The sequence below is a fragment of the Leucoraja erinacea genome, chromosome 5, assembly GCF_028641065.1.
Source record: "Leucoraja erinacea ecotype New England chromosome 5, Leri_hhj_1, whole genome shotgun sequence".
NCBI classification, from domain to species: Eukaryota; Metazoa; Chordata; class Chondrichthyes; order Rajiformes; family Rajidae; genus Leucoraja; species Leucoraja erinaceus.
The window spans coordinates 53,596,812-53,618,480 of record NC_073381.1 but is presented as its reverse complement, the minus strand read 5'-3'; the positions used below and the strand labels follow the sequence as shown (position 1 = coordinate 53,618,480).

The 21,669-nt window shown below is 37.3% G+C and overlaps 1 protein-coding gene across 5 annotated transcripts in view; it reads left to right on the top strand.

Annotated features, from left to right (window-relative positions):
• The window catches only part of l3mbtl3 (L3MBTL histone methyl-lysine binding protein 3), a 133,079-nt gene that overhangs the window by 47,622 nt on the left and 63,788 nt on the right, over positions 1-21,669 (top strand). For all 5 annotated transcript variants that reach the window (XM_055635630.1, XM_055635633.1, XM_055635632.1 and 2 more), the window contains 6 exons: positions 3,941-4,035; positions 5,992-6,096; positions 13,594-13,729; positions 17,264-17,355; positions 20,823-20,974; positions 21,491-21,567. In XM_055635630.1, coding sequence (XP_055491605.1) covers positions 3,941-4,035; positions 5,992-6,096; positions 13,594-13,729; positions 17,264-17,355; positions 20,823-20,974; positions 21,491-21,567 — 657 coding nt within the window. The remainder of the gene's footprint in view (positions 1-3,940; positions 4,036-5,991; positions 6,097-13,593; positions 13,730-17,263; positions 17,356-20,822; positions 20,975-21,490; positions 21,568-21,669) is intronic.

Sequence of the window (21,669 nt, the reverse complement as noted above, 5' to 3'; positions counted from 1 at the left end):
TAATAGATTTAAATTATTTAAAACATTATAACATTTTAGAATTGTGCTATAAAGATAACTAATTTATATTCTTCTGATTTTTACTGCAAGCATGCTGCTAAATCTATCTTCGTTGTTTATAATTGTTTACTTTGTAAATAAAAACTGCCTGAAGTTGAAGCTCCAGGAAAACCAGAGGAAATTAATCCCATAGGTCTTCTAATATCACGTAATAGAAAACTTTTATGCTCTTATGGCAGTTTTATTTAAACTGTGTAGTCGTCTAATTGTTGCAAATGTTGGACAGGTAACAAGGTTTGCTCCTAAGTCTTGATTGATAATATGAATTTACAGTTAACCATTTTCATTAGATAGGAAATTGTGGTGTAGAATAAAATAGGGTCCAAAGGCAGGATTGGATAAGTGAGGTGGGTTGTAATTAAAATTGCTCCAATTTTTTAACACAATTTTGAGTGTGTGTGTGTGTGGGAGGGGGGGGGGGGGTTCTGAACCATTGGATGGAATATTTTTCTGGTTAATAGATTTGGAAAAATACAATTTTAAAGTGTTATTGTACAGTACAATAGCTCTAAAGACAGATAATCAATCTGAATATCAAAGCTTTATTTACCACATATAAATAGTTGTTGGGTAACTTAGTTTTGTGGAACTAAATTACTAGAACTGGACAATGCAACTGACCCAACCATAAATAAACATAATAAGATAACCTTACTGAAATATAAAGTCAATAGAATATTATCGGCTAGAGTAATAAGAGTATTCCAAATTACAAAACAAGCACACTTCGAATTTGGGGATAAGCCACATAAACTGCTTGCGAGGCAACTGAAGCAACGAGAAAAGGAAAAAACTATTACAAAAATTAAATCGGACAATGGTGAGTTGCTAACATTGCCTAAGGATATTAATAAGAGGTTCGCCCAATTTTATCATAATTTATACACATCCAAAATAAAGACAGATGTAAGTAAAATTACAAATTTTTTAGATAATTGCAAGCTCCCAAAATTGGGTAGTTTAGAACAAGAGCAATTAGGAGCACGGATTACTAGTGAAGAAATAAAACAAATAATAAACTCATTGAAAAATGGGAAGACCCCAGGACCAGATGGCTTTAGTAATGAATTTTATAAAAGATTTCAGGAGTCTATTGTACCAAGATTATTTAATTTATACACGCAGGCTTATACTGAAAATAAACTACCAGAAACCCTAGCAGAAGCAACAATAACGCTTATACCAAAAAAAGATAAAGATTTAGAAGAGCCTGGTTCTTATAGAGCTATATCACTTCTAAATACGGATCAGAAAATTTTAGCAAAGATTCTAGCTAGAAGGCTAAATAATTATATTAACAATTTAATAAATACGGATCAAACGGGATTTATACCCAAAAGACAATCATTTAATAATTTGAGAAGGCTTTTTAATATAATGTACTCTCATAAGAAGGACAATGAAGATATCTCAGTGGTCACGTTGGATGCAGAGAAGGCATTTGATCAAGTAGAATGGCAGTATTTATACAAGGTACTCCAAAAATTTAATATGGGAGAGAATTTTATCAGATGGATTAAACTACTTTATGACAGACCTACGGCAAGAATATTAACTAACAATACACTATCTCCAAAATTTTACTTATCAAGGGGTAATAGGCAAGGGTGTGCCTTATCACCATTGCTATTTGCCCTTATGATAGAACCGTTGGCCGAAAGGATTAGAAATCACCCGAATATTCACGGATATAACAGCAAGGCCTCAAAGAATAAAATTTCATTATACGCGGATGATATCCTTTTATATATTACTAATACACAAACGAGTATACCCACCTTATTAACACTAATTGAGGAATTCGGCTCTTTTTCAGGATACAGAATAAATTGGAATAAAAGCGAAATTATGTCTTTAAAACCACAGGATTCGAGACACTTACTAAAATTCCCCTTCAAAATTGCAACAGAAAAATTTAAGTACCTGGGTATTCAAATTACGAGAAGACACAAATCATTATTTAGTGCCAATTTTATACCACTATTAAATAAACTGAATGATACGATTAAATTTTGGAAAACGCTTCCACTCTCATTGATAGGCAGAATTAACGCTATAAAAATGACTTTCCTACCACAATTAATATATTTGTTTCAAGCAATTCCAATATATATTCCAAAATATTTTTTCAAAAAATTAGATTCCACTATCACTAATTTTATATGGGACTACAGAACACATAGAATTCAACGAAAGCATTTGTGCAAATCTAAAGAAGTGGGGGGTTTATCATTACCTAACTTTATATATTACTACTGGGCAGTGCATATTAAGAACATAATATACTGGCTAGATAGTTCCACTCAGCAGTTGGAGTGAATAAGAATGGAGAAAGAGGAGTGCTATCCGCACGATATAGGAACGATCCTGCTCTCACCGATAAAATTGAATAGTATAATATATAAGAAGAACCCAATTATTCACAATATAATAAGAATTTGGAAACAAATAAAAGCATCCTTGAAATTAAATAATTTATCAGTACTAACCCCACTACTGAACAACCCTGCATTCAAACCTTCTCTCATCGACAACACATATCAGCAATGGGATAGACTGGGGATTAGGAAAGTAGGGGACATGTATGAAGTGGGCAAACTGTTATCATTTCAACAATTAAAATTAAAATTTAAATTGAAGGATAATCAATATTTTAAATATATACAGGTATGTGACTTTATGAAGAAACATACACATAGATTTCAAACTATATTTTTAGATCCTTTAGAAGAAGCAATGAATATTAAGGCTGATTCACAAAAATTAATATCATACTTTTATAATAATATATTAAATAGAGAATCACCCTCAACAGAAGCATTAAGGGAAGATTGGGAACAAGAGCTAATGACAAAGATCTCGAAGGATAGATGGGAAAAATATTTGATGAACACACACAACTGTTCTATTAATGCAAGACACAATTTAATTCAATTCAAATTATTACATAGACTATATTATTCAAAAACGAGGTTGAACAAATTTTATCCAAACGTCTCTCCCAGATGCGATAAATGTTTGTTTCAAAACGCTAATATAACACACTCATTTGTTGGATGTACAAAGTTGAATAAATTTTGGAGTGATATATTTGATATATTTACAAAGATTTTCAAGTCAAGAATAGAACCCAAAACGGAATGGATTATATTTGGAATAATAGGAGAAGATACCAATTTAAATAAAGATCAAAATGTTTTTTTTAATTATGGGTTAATAATTGGAAAGAAATTGATACTTAAATTTTGGAAAAGTACAACCACACCAACTGTTAAAATGTGGATTAGGAATATGATGGACATAGCACGCCTTGAAGAAATGAGACTCCGACTAATAGATAAATATGACCAATTCTTAAAGAGTTGGTCTCCTTTCATCGACTTTTTGGAATCATGTGATGCAGCGGTGCCGTAAGGATTGCTGATTTCAGTTAATGACGCGGATAGATCTACATCTCCGAATACAGATTTGAAAAATTCTCTTTTAAGGGGCCTTCTCTTCTATTTCTACTCTCCTCTTTCTCTCTTCCTTTTTTTTATTTTTTATACACACACTTCACGTTTTTCTACTCTCTGCCATCTATTTTTCCACTTTTTCCCCTTTCTATTGCTTTCTTTTTCTTGATCTGCTTACTTTTTTCTTATAACATAAAACTAGAGGTTGTACATAGAATGGATTACGGTATTACATAGTTGGCACCTAAAATTAGGCGCCACTGTACTGTTTTGTGCTGTATTAACTTCTAAATAAACAAAACAAAAAAAAAAAAAAAAAAACTTAGTTTTGTGTAATTTAATCCTGTTTTATAAGACTGCCAAAATATATTATGCATTTAGAAACTAATGTGCCCAATGTTCTATACTTTATTGTTACTTTACAGCTTTAACGTTTGGAGGAAAGAGAAAAAACTGGTCTTGGGCTTCTTATTTGGAAGAGGAGAAATCTGTGGCGGCACCTACTAAGCTTTTTAGAGAGGTTAGAATTATACAACTATAAAATGATATATCGGGTCATGTGGCATGCACAGTGTGTGGTACAATTTACATGTCATTGCTTTAGAGATTACTGTGCATCCTAATCAATGCATTAGATGTAGCAGCAATAGGTCAATCACCATTACAACATCAAGGAAATGCCATCCCGTCCTCTGTTTTAAAGTTTGGATTCAGGACCTTCATTGGTTTTGGAGAGAATTGGGTAATGATGGAGGCTTCAGAGCCTGGCATTCTGGATAGATAATCACAGCTGGCTGCGGGTGGGCTTTGGTGCAGGTGGTTGGAATCCCTTCATCCATATGTGGGTAGACTGGACAGTCTGAAGAAGGATCTGACCTGAAACGTCACCCATCCTTTTTCTCCAGAGAGTCTTGCTGAGTTACTCCAGCACTTTATTTTGTCTGATATAAACCAGCATCTGTATTCCTTCCTTTGCACACCTGGGTATCTGGGGGAGGAGCAAAATTAGGAAACACTTGGATGATTGGGCTGCAGTGGTAATATCTGGAAAGTAGTTGAGATTTTGATGGTTGTAGATCAAGTCTTGCTGTTTGGTACGTCCATGATGCAGAATGGGAATGCGGCCAGGGATTTGGACTCGCTGGATTTAGGGGAAGTGAGCAGGAGATGGGGGAATAGTGGCAAATTCAGTTGTAGCAGGAAGGAAATGGCAATGTCAATGCACAATTGGGGATGGAGTAAAGTGGATGGTCTGAAGGATGAGTTGTTATTCCTGGCAGGTGTCCCAGTCTAACACTGTTCAGGAAGACCATGCAGTTCCAGGAATGCCCAAAAATGATTGCTCCAGGCTATTCAAGTTCCCCTACAATGCTGCAAACAAAGTATTACATGGGGAATTATGCAAACATTACAGAATACCATGACGGGACTACAAGGATGGCATATGTGCACAAGTATCTCTTTGAATTCCTAGAAGGTTGCATCACCATTATGATATGATCATGACTGGGATGGGCAAAGGATGGGGGAATGGGGAAGGGTGGTGGAATTGACTTTAAATTGTGCAACGCTGAAAGAAAAGTCTAATGCAATCAATTTTCTTGCACTAAAATGTGAGCCAATATTTGCAGCCTTGATGTGCAACTACGTCAAGTAAAACAAACCACGTGATATTAACCAAACTGAGTACCATTACACTCCTTCATCTGCAGCAGACCAATTTCATTATGTATGCTCTTTACTGATATATAAAAGTGTAAAGTTTATCTCCCTAAAAGTAACAAAAACATGTTTGAACAATTCTGTAATCAATAGATAATAAGCAGCAATAAAATATTTAATTGAATAGAGATTGGTCTATGGAGACAAGGACATTTTGGACAAATGTAGAAAAATCACATATTGAGCAAGTTTAAGCTGCTCCAACGTAGAGCCACATAAATGGGAACTGCACATCCGTCAAGCTTGCCCTTGGTGATTATCAGCACCATGGACTGCATATATCAATCACTATACCATTGGGGTGGATTTACCCACTCAGAGTATTAGTAAACTGAATAACCATGATAACCAATCAATGAGGAAAGCAAATCAAATTACATGATTACTGAAATATATAAAAAAGGTTATTGGAATATTTGGGGGATCGGAGACTTCTGGTCAGTAATCACCTCAAGTATTGTGATTGTTCAAGTACTAGTGAACACTTGTGCCCTAGGTGTGGAAAAAATGAATCTATATCTGAAATTTGCTGTTCTTTCATCTCTCTCCTCTTTTATGATGATTCTTTAAAATATTACTTCTATCCTTTTGGCTTTGGGCCAGTTTCAAACTGATTTGGATACAGTAAAGCACTTTATTCTTGCTTTGTATCTTGCCATATCCTTTGTTTAGAATGTTCTTGTTTTGCTTCTGTAGACCATCGTTATTTTGTACTATGAAAGTATGTTTCTAACATTCTTTCATTTTATTTCAGTATCAATCATTTCCACAGAGCAAAAATGGATTTAAAGTTGGAATGAAACTTGAAGGGGTTGACCCAGAACATCCATCCATGTACTGTGTTCTTACTGTGGCTGAGGTATGGCATTTAATATCAATTACTAATAACATGGAAAGAATTACCTTGGCAATCATAATGGAGTAGATAGTAGGGGAGTAACAGCAAACCCTATTTTCAAAATGTTTATGATGTTTCATTTTGGTTCCAATGAAGTCTTCACTTCATTTTATATAATAATAAATATAGACAAGGGGCAACATTACATTAAAATGCATTGCATATTAAAAAATATCATAAAGTACATATAAAATCTTAGTATATCACTTATAAAAGCATCATAAATTATATATTAAAAAAAACACAATACATGAATTAAAATCCAGAATAAAAGAATGATCAATGTCCTACAACGAGACAACGATACCAGTGTCTCCACAACTGGGATTTGTAGCGTGTTGTGCTAACCCTTATGTATGACAAGGCCACAATAATTACATTTTTAGAGTCATTTATCCTGCAAATGAATTTATACATATGATTTCTTAGGATAGCTTCTAAAGTACTGACTCCTGCACCCACAAACATGTTACTGGCACCACACCATCTAGGCTTCCTTAGCAGTGTTCTCATGGCATCATTATATGACACCTTTAGTCTCTGCAAACTTGTCTTTCCATAGTTCGACCACAGGTGTGCAGTATAGAGTGGTGTGCAATATGCTCTAAATAGCGACATCTTCACCACATCTGCAAACGCACCAAACTTACGCAAGAGAATATTCGCCTGTACATACAGCATGCGTCGTTGCCTATAAATGTCCTCATCATCTGTCATTTGTTCTGTAATAATATGCCCTAGATATTTTACCTTATTACAGATACTAAGATTATTGTCAGACAATTTAAAATCAGGAAATTTTAGACATTTATCCTCTTTGGTTCTACAGATCATAACAGCACTCTTACAAGCATTATATTTAATATCATGTTCCATACCATACACAGAACATATAGTGAGGAGCTGCTGTAGACCAGCGCTAGATGGACTAAAGACCACAAGATCATCTGCATACATAATATGGTTCACTAAAATATTACCAATCATGCACCCAGTATTACATGCTTTCAATTGTTTGGACGGATCATCAATATAAAGATTAAAAAGGACTGGGGACAAAATTCCCCCCTTGTCTAACACCATTGCTAACCCCAAATGGGGCTGAGACCCTATTGCCCCATTTTTATTTGCATAGTCTGGAGGGCATACCAGTAGGCCTAAATGCTCACAATGTAGGCACCCCTCTTTGACTAATTTTAACAAACAGCTTTCTGTGATTAACATGATCAAAGGCTTTGGAAGCATCAATAAAGCACATAAGAATTGAAGAGTTTTTGCCTCTATATTTGTTTACAATCTCCTTTAGGGCATATATGCATAAGTCAGTGCCATGTATAGCTTTAAAACCAAACTGGTTATCTGTGGTGTTAACAAACTCATTTATTCTATCCAGCAGAACTCTTTCTAAAACTTTTGACAATATGCTGGCTAAAGCTATGGCCTGTAATTATTTAGGCTACCTACTTTACCAGCTTTGTCCTTAATGACCGGCACTAACAGAACAGACAATATTGAGTCTGGTAACAAGCCATGAATCATAATGCCAGTAAAACAAATAGCAAAGAGGAGCTATCCTCATACTCGCATACTTAAGCTGTTCAGCAGAAATATGAACCAAGCCACTTGCTTTGTTGTTGGACAGCTTGTTCATGGCATGATACACCTCATGTGACATAATCACCATTGAGTCATTACTCTCAATATTGTCCACCCTATACGTCACCTTGGACACAGTTGAATAAAGTACTATAATGCAGTCACCATAACTCTGCGATATTAGCTGTTCCGGAGATTCCATCTGCAGTGCATGGTAGAGATGTTTTGCAACTGTTAGGAGCTCTCACTTCTTTCCAAAAAAGAATTCTTCAAACCATGATGATTGAAGGTTGTCAGCAAGTTATGGTTTATTATCAATTAAGGAGTGAAATTTAGCTAAACATGTTTTTCAATATTGTGTATTATTTTATGCAGCTCAAGTGCAATAATTTATTTCCATTATTTACCATCAGAAAATGTTTAATACATCTATCCAGCAACATGTTCTGGTGCTCTTCTTGCTCTCACTCATACTTCTGGGATTATGCTTTATAAATTTATCACCTCAATGTTTATCAAACTCTGACCTGTCACAAATCACTCCTGGAGAGGGCTCTGCAGTGGTGTAGTGTACGTTTAGCAGTGGTTACATGATTCTTTAACTCCTTTATCTGTTTCTAAATGATGTATACAACACCTCAGAAAGTGGTTTGGAGAAAGTGGATTCCATCACGTCTCTTCTGCTATAGTAATGGGCAGATAAATAGTATATGGAGTTTAAACCGAGCAAGTGTGAAATGCTGCAGCAATGGAAGGTTGTATGTAAGGGGGAAATATACAATTAATGGCATGACCATTAACAACATGGATGTACAGTGGGATCTTGGGCTCCAAGTCCATAACTCTCTGAAAGTGACAACACAAGCAGATGGAAGGGTAAAGAAGGCATATGGTATGCTTGTCTTCATTGGATAGGAATTGAGTATAAGAGTCAGGAAGTCATGATGCAGCTTTATAAGACTTTAGTTAGGCCATGTTTGGTTATTGTTTGCAGTTCTGGTTACCCCATTACAGGAATGATGTAGAGGCATTGAAAAGGGTGCAGAGGAAGTTTACCTGAATGATCCATGGATTAAGTAGTATTAGCAAGAGGGAGAAGGTGAACAGACTTGGATTGTATTCTCTGGAATACAGAGGTATCAGGGAGGCCTGATATAATGATATTACGAGCCATGGGTAGGGTAGAGGGTCATAACCTTTTTCCCAGGATGGAATTATCAAATACTAGAGGCCATAACTTTTAGGGTGAGAGGGGCAAAGTTTAAAGGAGAGGAAAGTTTTTTTACAAAGAGTGTGGTGAGTGCCTGGAACGTGCTGCCGGGGTTGGTGGTGGAGGCATATATGATTGGTGCATTAAATACACTTTTGGATAAGAACATGGAAATGGAGGGATATGGATTATATACAGGCAGAAACAAATTGGTCTTGGCATCATGTTTGGTACAGACATTGTGGGCTGAAGGACCTGTTCCTGTGGTATTGTTCTACAGGGTCTGAAGAAGGGTTTTGACCCGAAACGGCACCCATTCTTTCTCTCCAGAAATGCTGCCTGTCCCGCTGAATTACACCAGCATTTTGTGTCTTCTTTTGTAAACCAGCATGTACTGTCTATCTTCGGTTTAAACTAGCATCTGCAATTCCTTCCTACATGTGTACTGTTCTCTGTTCTCTACAAATAGCAGAGAAAATTTAAAATTTGTCATTTTTTGTAATGTTTGCACATTTCCTGGTAAATTTGGACATGGCATGTCCTGCTGTGATTCATCCTAACATCATATCATCTTCCCATTGTACTACGCATATGTTGTAACATCAACAATGAGCACAGCTTGTATCATTTACTTAACATCATAAATTGGATAAAAAAATTCATGAGTTATACCCTGCATAATTTACACATATCACCAAACAGCGCATCACAATTAGAATATGTGATATTATATGCTGCATCCCTTCTCCACATCACCCTTATCTATTCTCCAAACAACTCTTCACTGCTCCACCCTATGGATATCACTTATGTGTTAAGAAACATCCCTTGTTTTTTTTCATTTGGGCAATTTAAATATGGCACCCCATTGTTTAGATCAATGTTCGATGAACTGATTACCTCAGAACACCTGCTTTAATCTGATCCAATGCTGCTGCTAATCATGGGGGCTCTTCTTCTTTCAACATTATTGGTGGAAAGCCTGTCTGGTTCAGAAAATCTATTCACTGTTAAGCCACACCTTTAAGATTAAAATCCCTCTTCCATAACCCCCAACTCTCATATTTGTGTACTGGCCTGCTTTCTAGAGGCCAGTACACAAATCCTTGTCTAGCATGCAGTAGTGCGGAAAGTACAGATTTGATGTTAGCATGGGATTGAATTAAAGTAACATTTTACTACAGCAAGAATGTCTCAATATTGTGATTTTCTTGACTGCATATTGTTTGGTGTTTGAGCAACATATCGTGTGCCAGAAAGGGGTGAAATAAAATTTCCATTAGCATAATGAAAAGAAAAATTGTATGCTTGTGATATCCTGGTTCCAGAATCGAGCCCAAATAAAGTCTGTCTGCAATATATTTTAATCAAACTTGGACTTTTTTTTTAATGCAAAGGAAATTGTGCTTTCAGTTGGATCTCTCGGCATTTAAAAAAAAGAATTTAGACAACACAATGTTGTCTTGTATAAAGGCTTTATATTTGGTTTGAGAATTTCATCATACTCATTACAATACCAATTAAACTTAGACTTTCATTATCGATGTTAAGTGGTTTTGGTTCTAAGTTTGATTGGCAATGTTAAATGTTCTTTACTGTCTGAAAGCAGACACACTTCCATTAATTGGGTTGATGTCTACTACGTTTTACGTTTTCACTTTTAGTAACCACATCTTTGCAGACCATATCTAATTGTGGGTGACAAGGCAAATTACTGATGACTTTCTCCCTCTGGCATGTCAGCTATTCTAGGCGTTAGAATCCAGGAGTCAAACCTCAGACATTTTTTATTGTAATGCACGTAACTATTTGGGAAGATGTATTGAAATATATTGGCAAAAATTACTGATGAAAATGATGGTGAGTCCTTTGAACCTTTGAAATTTGACTTCAACTTGTAGAATAACAGGTGCAGTTAAATACAGAAAATTCCTCGCATACTGTTCCAGTATTGGGTGAATTAATATGGTCTTTACCACAGCAAATAATAGAAAACGGGGAGAGTTGTGATTTAAGTGGATGATAATGGAACTTTGGTTGTCATGGGTGAGGGATTATCAGCCAGTGGTTATACTTGCTGTGTGCCATTTGGTTAATTTTTTCTCCCCTACTGAACTGATACGAACTTCAACCTTTCAGAGAAAAGTGCTAAACTTTCAAAGAATAGCTAAAAATGTCTGCCTTTCTGTTCCTAAAAATTATTTTCATTTATGTGGAGTTTGAACCCTCAGCATAATTTCAAAATCATTTATATCTTGTTTTTGTTATCTGTTTTAAGCCATCAATAAGTTCCATTCTTTATTCCCCTCTCTGTAATCTATTCAAGAAGTTGATTACGTTCTTCTCACTTCCTGGTTTGTCATCTGTCAGAAAGTTTCAATGACGGAGACGGGGGATACGACAAGAAACGGTCGCTTCCCCCACGAGGGAAGAGACTAAAAACAAGTTTCTCCCACCCCCCCACACATACACAACTCAAATAAACTGAAAAAACTAAAACAACAGGACAAAAGAAAACAAAAAAAAGAGAAGACTAACGGACTGCAGGCGAGCCGCAACTTCAGGGCAGCGCCGCCACTTCCGGACACGTTTTTCTCAAGTTTATTGACGATGCAAAAAAAAAAAAAAACTGAAATCAAACTGCTTGTTCAAGAGATGTCATAGGGAGGTTTTCATTCACACATAAAAATCAACCATATCTGTGAACAAAAAATAAATATAAATAACCAACATCATAAATAACACATATAAACAAATGAAAACAGATAATAACTACCACAATAACTTAATCGTTTATTGACAATCTTGAAAAAGCATAAGATAAGCATAAGCATAAAAGCATAAGGCAATTATGTCCTATGAACAAATATATGGGTCAAGGCAATGTTATTTTTGAAGCCAATTTAGATAATGAAATTTGCTTCTCTAACATGAAACCTGTACTTGTCTTTTGGTACACACATACTAAATTTGTGGTTGAACTTTAGATAAACACATACGGATTTCATCTTCAACTGAAAGGAGACGATTTCTGTCTTTGTTCTTTGCTCTAAATAATGTGGGTGAATGAGGGACTGTGCCTGCACGCCAGGAAGCACAGACAGGACTGATGGAGACCGTGCATGCGTCTGTACTCGAGTGAGTTACTTGATGATGCACGAATCCGTCACGTCCAGTTCCTGTCCACTGGCCACTAAAGGCCATTTCACACTGGCGCCGTTTTAGGTCGCTAAATATATTTCCTATGGTTGTTATACTTGATATAATAACGATATAACCAGTTGAAGACTTTATTATAATACCCAAGGATTTTCCAAGAATATGCTGAACGTGTATAATAAAATTACATATATGAAATTAAAACAAAAATTACTAAAAAATGCATTTACATATGATTAGGCTATATATCACTATTTCTCTCGGAACCCCTAGTGGCCTCTAGCTGAACCCTAGGTTTCAGGGAACCCCGGTTGAGAAACTCTGATCTGAAACACACATAAAAAGGAAGGGAATGGAGGGCATTTGAAGGTAGATGGTATTAGTTTAAATAGGCATCATGTTCGGCACAAACATCATGGGCTGAAAGCCCTGCACCTGTACTTTACTAAAATTGAGCTGGGCCAGCATCCTAGCAAATTAATCAAAACTGGGGATAATATTTCAAGTTAAATATTGTGGGATATTTCTGGTGAGGGAAAATTTAGGATTTTAAATTGAAATGACAAGATGATAGTGTCAGGGAGTGGTTGATGACAACCAGGATTTGTCAGATGGGTCAGTGTATACCCCATACGGGTAAAGCCCCAATTAAAAACAATATTTTATTAGCAGATAGCATTTACCGCAAGATTGATTAATTAAATTAATATAAATAAATTTGCACAATCAAATAACCATACTGGAGATGGTATTGCAAAGTGACCAGGTTATTAATGAAATATTCCATAATTATTCAAATGTTGATGACATATAGAACATTCTGTACCTTTTTATATCTCTAGTTTCTCTCTCCCCTGACTGTCAGTTTGAAGAAGGGTCTCGACCCGAAACATCACCTTGTCCTTTACGCCAGAGATGTTGCCTGACCGGCAGAGTTACTCAACATTTTGTTTCTATTTTCACTTACACCATTTAATTCACTCCCTGGATATCTTCAGGAGTGCTAGCAAGCCAGATTTTTGAATATCTTTGGCCGTGCTTTTGTGCCTTACAGAGGATGAGGGAAAGATGGAGGCAAGAGAGGCATTTTGACAACTTCTAGACTTTTGTTGCAAAGAAGATTCCTCTTGCATTGCTACTTTTCTTATATTTCCACTTGTTATTAGTTCCATGCAATGTACCATAAAGTCATACGTTAGTAGTTCAGGATTTGTGGTGCATGATGTCATCCACCACCTTTTTCTGATATCAATGTGAGTGTTGCAAATTTGTAGGTACTTGACCCCTCCAAACTTTGTGAAATAAGGGCAAAAACTAGTCTTCATGGAACTGAAAACACCTTTTCAAATTCCTTTCACCTTCCTTACTCATTTAATTGTGCAATTTGTTTTCTCTGCTACTTGGTGTTTTTTCAGTTTAAGTAATTTTTTCAGTTAAAGGGTTGATGCTTTTATATGTTTAATGTTTGATCTATAAATTATTTAACTTCTCAGGTGTGTGGCTACAGAATAAGACTCCACTTTGACAAATACTCTGACTGCTATGACTTCTGGGTGAATGCAGACTCACCAGATATTCACCCTGTGGGATGGTGCGAGAAAACTGGACATAAGCTTAATCCTCTCAGAGGTAGGTTTCAGTCATGCCTTGTGTGGATCATTTTCAAGTGTTTTTTTCTAATAAACAATGATCAAATGTAACTGACAAACATGGGAAATCGCTGTCTTTAACCAAATATACTGCCAAATACCATTAAACAAACATTTGAATCATGTTCTAACGAAGTTTAATAGGATACTGAATGTCAACCAAGCAGAACGTGCCTTAAAATAGATGGTATACAATGCTAAAAAACAAAATCCTCATGAACCACAACTTTATGGTTTTAATCGCTACCTTGTTTTGGACTTGAACAGTGAAAATTTCAAACTCAACGGAAACGACCACCTGGTTCATTACATCTGTCCCATTGCAGCATTAATGTTGGTTTATTATTGTCACAAGTACTGCGATACACTGAAACGCTTTGCTTTGTGTGCTATCCATTTAAATCATACTCTACATGAGGCCAATCAAGCCATTCAGAAGTGCAACAGGTTGTGCAGAGGAAAAATACCAGAGCACAGAAAATAGTGTTACAGCATAATAGTGTTAAGGGCCTGTCCCACTGCGGCGACCTAATTGGTGAGTTTAGAAGAAACATAGAAACATAGAGTTTGCCCTCGACTTGTACTCGCAGCATGGTCGACACGAGCTCCTAGGAGGTCTTTGTAACTCTCCTTCATGCTCAAGAGTAGTCCCCGTGTACTCGAGGCCTCAGCTAGGTTGTGGTGTTTTTTTCAACATGCTGAAAAATGCCCGCGAGTAAAAAAAGGGCGCCATGGAAAAAATTAAAAAAACTTTTACTCATAGGTATAATCGAAGTAGGTCGTAGTCGGTCGACATGTTATTCATAGGTAGTCGAAGGAAGTCGTAGATAGTCTTCAACATAGCCGAAGGAGGTCGTCTTCACTCTCCACTATTCGGTGTCCAATTTTCCCGAAGCTTGTCGAAGCTAGTCTTCTACAAAATCGAAGGAGGTCTTCTACATAGTCGAAGGATGTCTTCAACATGACACTTTTTCAAACTCTCCTAAACGCTTCTAAACTCGCCAATTAGGTCGCCGCAGTGGGACAGGCCCCTTAGACTTACAGGGAAAGTAATTCATTCAGTAAACCAAAGACCAGGCCATCAGAGGCTTTCAAATACAACATTATCCAAATATATAAAGACGGTTTTAGGTATTCACTGTACCCAAAGACAATTCGCGAATAGAATCATCTCCACCATGACATTCGCACTGCACCCGATGTCAAGACCTTCAAGACCATTCTGGAAACAATCGATATTAAGATGCTGACTTTTAAGGCCCACTTTAATATTTAATTGCGACTTGGCACATGACCCTCCTAACATATGCGACAACCAGTGATTTAGTGATGAAGGTGACATCTTTAGCACGCATATCTTCAAATAATGAGATCTGAATCACATTTGATTCACCTGACAAGCTGCTTTCCTGAACCCTATTGTCAGTTTGGCAAGGATAATAAGCAAGTAAATGGCTCACATTGTGGGCCATGAGTTCATTGAAAATAACCAGTAATTGGCACTCAAGGAGCCTGACCCAACATGAATGTGCATAAGTTTTTGAACTGTTGATTCTTGTGAAAATTGACAGAAATATCCATCAAAATTTCCACAATTGGTGTCACATAATAAGCATTGAATATAGATGTTATCCTAAAAATGCTCATCCAACAATTATTAGTCAGTACAAATTGCACGTAAATGTGCATATATTTATTATTCAAAATAAGCATTCGCATAAAATACTCTATTTAACCTGCATTTCCAAGATAATAAATCTACAAACGAAGTTATGTTATTGCAATTGTATTGCAAATACTAGAGTCACAGAGTTAGATAGCACTGAAACAGACCCAACCAATCCATGCCAACCGAGCTAGTCTTATCTGCCTACGTTTGGCCCATATCTCATTAAACCATTTCTAATGGGTTTTTTTTTTTTTAAACGTTGTAATTGTATCAACCTCCACAACTTCTGTAGCTGGTCCAATATGCCCACCACCACCTGTGTGAAAAACATGCCCCTCAAGTCCCTTTTAAATCTTTCCCCTCTCACAAAACTTATGTCCTTTACTTGTTGACGTCTCTACCCTGGGAAAAAGATTATGACCACCCAACTTATCATGATTTTACATACGGTTACAAGGACCCCCTCAACTTACTATGCTCCGTGGATCAATTCCAAACCTATCCAGATTCTCTTTGTTTCTAAAACCCTCTAGTCCCAGTTACATCCTTGAGAATTTTTATGCACCCTTACCAGCTTAATATTATCCTTCCTATTACTGGGCAACCAGAACTGTACACAATACCCCAGGTGTACAGTCACCAATGACTTGTACAGTTCCAACAATCTGCAGCTAACTAATCTTCTAGCGCAACTTCTGCGATCTCTGTTGACAGTGTTTCTGGATTGTGGATAGTTGTCAAAAACCTTGCATGACCTGAGGAATATGATTGGGGTCGATTTTCTGTGGTCTGGTCCCAGTCTGGTCCCAAGAGTGCTGGATCAGAGAGTTTCAGCCTGTGTTTTCAAACAATTAACAAGTGCGTTATTTTGCATACTACAATATGTAATAATCTGTTTTTATGGCATGCTAATAGAATTTTATATTCTATAAATCTTTATGCAGACATATCTGTTATAGTGATTGGAGCCCATAAGGTCAGAACAGATTAAATTGATGGACTAAGAAAGATTTAGTGTAGTTCGCAAGGCATAATGGAGTGAAACCCAGAATTTTCCAGAAGGCTTGAATGAATGAATGAATGAATTCATGAATGAATGAATGAATGTATGAATGGATGAATGAAAACTTTATTGTCATTCAGATATACACCTAGACACAGTGCACCTTGAACGAAATTTTCGTTGCATTTGACTCTCCAAAATCAGGTAATAGTAAAAAGTGCTAGGTGCGTCCATAAAAATGCCTCATGTGCATGGTTCTGTAAAATAAATATATATAAAAAGTTTTTAAAAAGTGTCGATATTTAAAAAGTTCTAGCCTCGGTTTTGTTGATTGTTCAGTAATCTTATGGCCTGGGGGATGAAGCTGTTGCCGAACCTGGTTGTCCCGCTCTTCATGCTGCGGTACCTCCTCCCAGAGTTAAGCAGTATAAACAGTCCAAATTGTGGGTGTGTGGGGGCTCTGGTAATGCCCTTAGCTCTAATCAGACAGCGCTTGTACCCCATGTCCATGATGGAAGGAAGAGAAGTCCCAGTGATTTTTTCCGCTGTCCTCACCACTTTCTGAAGGCACTTCCAGTCCGCAGCTGTACAACTGCCGCACCACGTAGAGATGCAGCTGGTCATGACCGACTCAATTGTGCTTCTGTAGAAAGTGGCGAGGATGGGAGGGTGGAGGTGTAACCTTCTCAACCTGCGGAGGAAGTACGTTGAGAAGTACTTGTTGAGTTCTTTAATCATCCTGTAAATGTTTTTTTATGCCATGTGCTCCTTTTTGTGAACAAATAAGGATCTGTGCACATATGTGTTTATACAAAGCTGAGTGTTAATTTTATTTGCTCCAGGCTACAGAGAAGATGAGTTTAACTGGCATTCATACTTAAAGATGTGCAAGGCTCAAGCGGTGCCAAAGTCTCTATTTGAAAACCAAAACACGGTAAGAAACAGCAAGTTTTCTAACATAGTGAATGGAAAAATGATGGCATGTCAACAACTGTCATACTATAAATTGTTTTTTGTGAATTACATTGCCACCACTAAGTGGAATGATATTTCTTGCAAATCGAAAATTGAATTGAAGCTGTTTGGGGCACTTTGTTGGTGGGTCCACACAGCGGCTTCCCCGACTCCACACAGCGGCTTCGCCGACTCCACACAGCGGCTTCGCCGACTCCACACAGCGGCTTCCCTGACTCCACTCTTGCGGTCTCAATCAGCACGGATTGTGGACTCAATCAGCGCAGCTCACGGACTCGGCACCCACCTCCGTGGCTTTATTCTCTTTGCCCCTGGTGATTGACACTGGGTGCCGGAAGGGCGTTACCTTCATGGTGACAGACAAACGAGAAGACCAATCTGCTGATCTCGCAATTTTTTAAACCTTCATAACTTTTGTAATATTCCACTGATCGGAACGATACTGTGCGCTTGGAGCAGAGGAGAACGGTGAGTAAGGTGGCGAAAAAATCCTAGGGTGCCGTTTTTGCGCAAATTTAAAAACAAGGCAAACCGGAAGAGGATAAGATGAGAGTTTTAAGATTATATATAGCATAATAATATATGGTTTAAATAGACCACAGAATGGAATTAGGCTCCCCATAGAGTAATATGAGCATTGATCACTAGATGGTGCTTACTTTTCCGATCTAATTTTCTAATTAGCTTAATTAATTAGTGTGCAACTTTTGACACTGACGCGGTATGAATTCCTTCTCAATTATATTTTATCTAAATCTGTGCCAAATTTCAAGTAGATACCACACATGGGTCACAAAATTTAAATTCTATTCACATTTCCGATGCTCGGCCCGCAGCCTAATTGACTTGCATCTAAAAATCCATGTACAACAACTCCTGTTGCTGACTATTATATGAAGGGAGTAGGGAGCCTCAGCTTTCAAAAGTTTTGTGCAATGCAGCTAAGATTTGAAAGTAATTGAAGCCACTCCATTTTGATAAATATTGGTGCTCCCATTTTATATTGAAAATATTGTAATTTATCGCATCAAATGAAGCAACTTGCTTTGTAATACCAGAAATTTCAGTTTGTACAATGCCCTCCATAATGTTTGGGACAAATACCCAGCATTTATTTATTTGCCTCTGTATTCCACAATTTGAGATTGATAATAGAAAAAATCATATATGGTTAAAGTGCACATTATCAGAATTTATTAAAGGGTATTTTTACACATTTTGGTTTCACCATGTAGAAATTACAGCAGTGTTTATACATAGTTTCCCCCCATTTCAGGGCACCATAATGTTTGGGACTGCTTCACAGGCGTGTGTAATTGCCCAGGTATCTCTTTAATGCAGGTATAAGAAAGCTCTCAGCACCTAGTCTTTCCACCAGTCTTTCCATCACCTTCGGAAACTTTTATTGGCACACAAAGTTGTGCCAATGAAAGTCAAATAAGCCATTATGAGACTGAGAAACAAGAATAAAACTGTTAGACATCAGCCAAACCTTAGGCTTACCAAAATCAACAGGTTTGGAACATCATTAAGAAGAAAGCGAGCACTGGTGAGCTTACTGATCGCAAAGGGACTGGCAGGCCAAGGAAGACCTCCACAGCTGATAACAGAAGAATTCTCTCTAAAATAAAGAAAACCCCCCAAACATGTGTCCAACAGATCAGAAACACTCTTCAGGTGTGGATTAGTCAATGACCACTGTCCGCAGAAGACTTCATGAACAGAAATACAGAAGCTACACTGCAAGCTGCAAACCACTGGTTAGCCGCATAATTGGAAGGCCGGGTTACAGTACGCCAAGAATTACTTAAAAGAACAACTATAGTTCTGGAAAAAGGTCTTGTGCACAGATGAGACAAAGATTAACATATTATAGTGTTGGCAAAAACAAAGTATGGAGGAGAGAAGGAACTGCCCAAGATCTAAAGCATACCACCTCATCTGTGAAACACAGTGGTGGGGGTGTTATGGCCTGGGCATGTATGGCTGCTGAATGAACTGGCTCACTTATCTTCATTGATGATACAACAGCTGATGGTAGCAGCATAATGAATTCTGAAATGTGTAGGCACATCCTATCTGCTCAAGTTCAAACAAATGCCTCAAAACTCATTGGCCGGCGGTTCATTCTACAGCAAGGCAATGATCCCAAACATACTGCTAAAGCAACGAAGGAGATTTTCAAAACGAAAAAATGGCCAATTCTTGAGTGGCCGTCGATCACCTGATCTGAACCCAATTGAGCATGCCTTTTATATGCTGAAGAGAAAACTGTAGGGGACTAGCCCCCAAAACAAACATAAGCTAAAGATGGCTGCAATACAGGCTTGGTAGTGCATCACCAGAGAAGACACCCAGCAACTGGTGATGTCCATGAATCGCAGACTTCAAGCAATCATTGCATGCAAAGGATATACACCAAAATACTAAAACATGCCTACTTTCATTTACATGACATTGCTGTGTCCCAAACATTTTGGTGCGCTGAAATGGGGGGGACTATGTATAAACACTGCTGTAATTTCTACATGGTGAAACCAAAATGTGCACTTTAACCATGTGTTATTTTTTTCTATTACAAATCTCAAATTGTGGAGTACAGAGGCAAATAAATAAATGATGGGCCCAAACATTATGGAGGGCACTGTAAACGTCAGTTCCTCAAATGGAATCGCAGGATATGGTGAAACTGCTTTAAAGTGGAATGACAAGTAGAATACCACTTGGTTTGTTTTCAGCAAAGAATGTGCCTCTGGTATTGAAATGTAAAATGCTTTTACTCATTTCCTTCCTACCTCAACGTCTTATTTAAATAAAAATCATGTGTTTAGTTTTAAAGGAAACCAATGTCTATTTACTTGTTCCTAGTCTTATATTTGATTAAAGTACTAAAATACAGTTTGGCTGATAGTAATATGATTCTAAAATAGACCATTCATTGATCAAAAAACAGTCAGGTTTCATGATCCATGACCTCGTTAAGCTATTACAGAGTTTAGTTTAGAGATACAGCACGGAAACAGACCCTTTGGCCCACCGAGTTAGTGCCGACCAGTGATTCCCGCACCCCAACGCTATCCTACACACTAGGGGCAATATACAATTATACCAAAGCCAATTAGCTTACAAACCTCCACATCTTTGGAGTGTGGAAGGAAACCGGAGATCCCATAGAAAACTCATGCAGTTCACGGGGAGAACGAACAAACTCCCTAGATATAAGCACCCGGTCAGGATCGAACCCGGGTCTCTGACATTGTTAGGCAGCATCTCTCCTGCTGTGCCACCGTGCTCCCCCTGCACCACCACTGAGTGGAACATTTGCAGAAACCAAGAACATCTATGATGGTATTGCTGCTGTTGCAGAATAAATATGTTTCATCATTGTACTTCAAGCAAATATCTTTTTTAATCTCCTTGTTTTAGACAATTACCCCTTTGGGCTTTCGATTGGGTATGAAACTGGAAGCTGTTGATAAAAAGAATCCAGAATTTATTTGTGTGGCAACAGTATCCGACATGGTTGACAACCGGTTCCTGGTGCATTTTGACAACTGGGATGAAAGTTATGACTACTGGTGAGAAGATTACCTTTGTACCTTTGTATGGATGCTTTGTGAATGTTTTGACCACAAGAGGGCAATAGCACTCCAGTTTTATACAGCTGTACAATTATTCAAGGATCAAAGAACAGGTATATTGTTTGTTCATAACTGATCGGTTCAGAACATTTTCTTTAACAAATAATGTAGATTTCACCACTCTCATTTGGCTCATGAAAGACGAAGATAATTTTGCGGACCATTCCGATATTTGAAAATTTGAAGTAAAGGCAGAATATTTTGACATCACTTGTCAGGCAGCATCTGAAGAAAGAGAAAAAGTTAATGCTTTATGCTGTGAAATGTTAACTGGTTCCTTCTTTGCAAGTGCTGCCCTATTTTAGCATATAAATGTATAATTTGCCTTTTTAGTTGGCTGTGATACAGCCTACACATGTGAAATTAAACTGTTCTCAATTATCTTATGATGATGCTTTAGGATTTCTAACAATAATATTGTCTCTTCACCTGGGTGAACTGTTTATTCTACAGGTGCGATGCCACAAGTCCTTACATTCACCCAGTTGGATGGTGCCAGCAGCATGGGAAAATCCTCACAACCCCTCCAGGTGAATGTCTTCAAAATCTAGATTATTCAGAAAAATTTTGTAGAATAGATTTTATGACCTAGTTGTCAAGGAACACATCCAGCAGGTCAAACCATGAGGAAT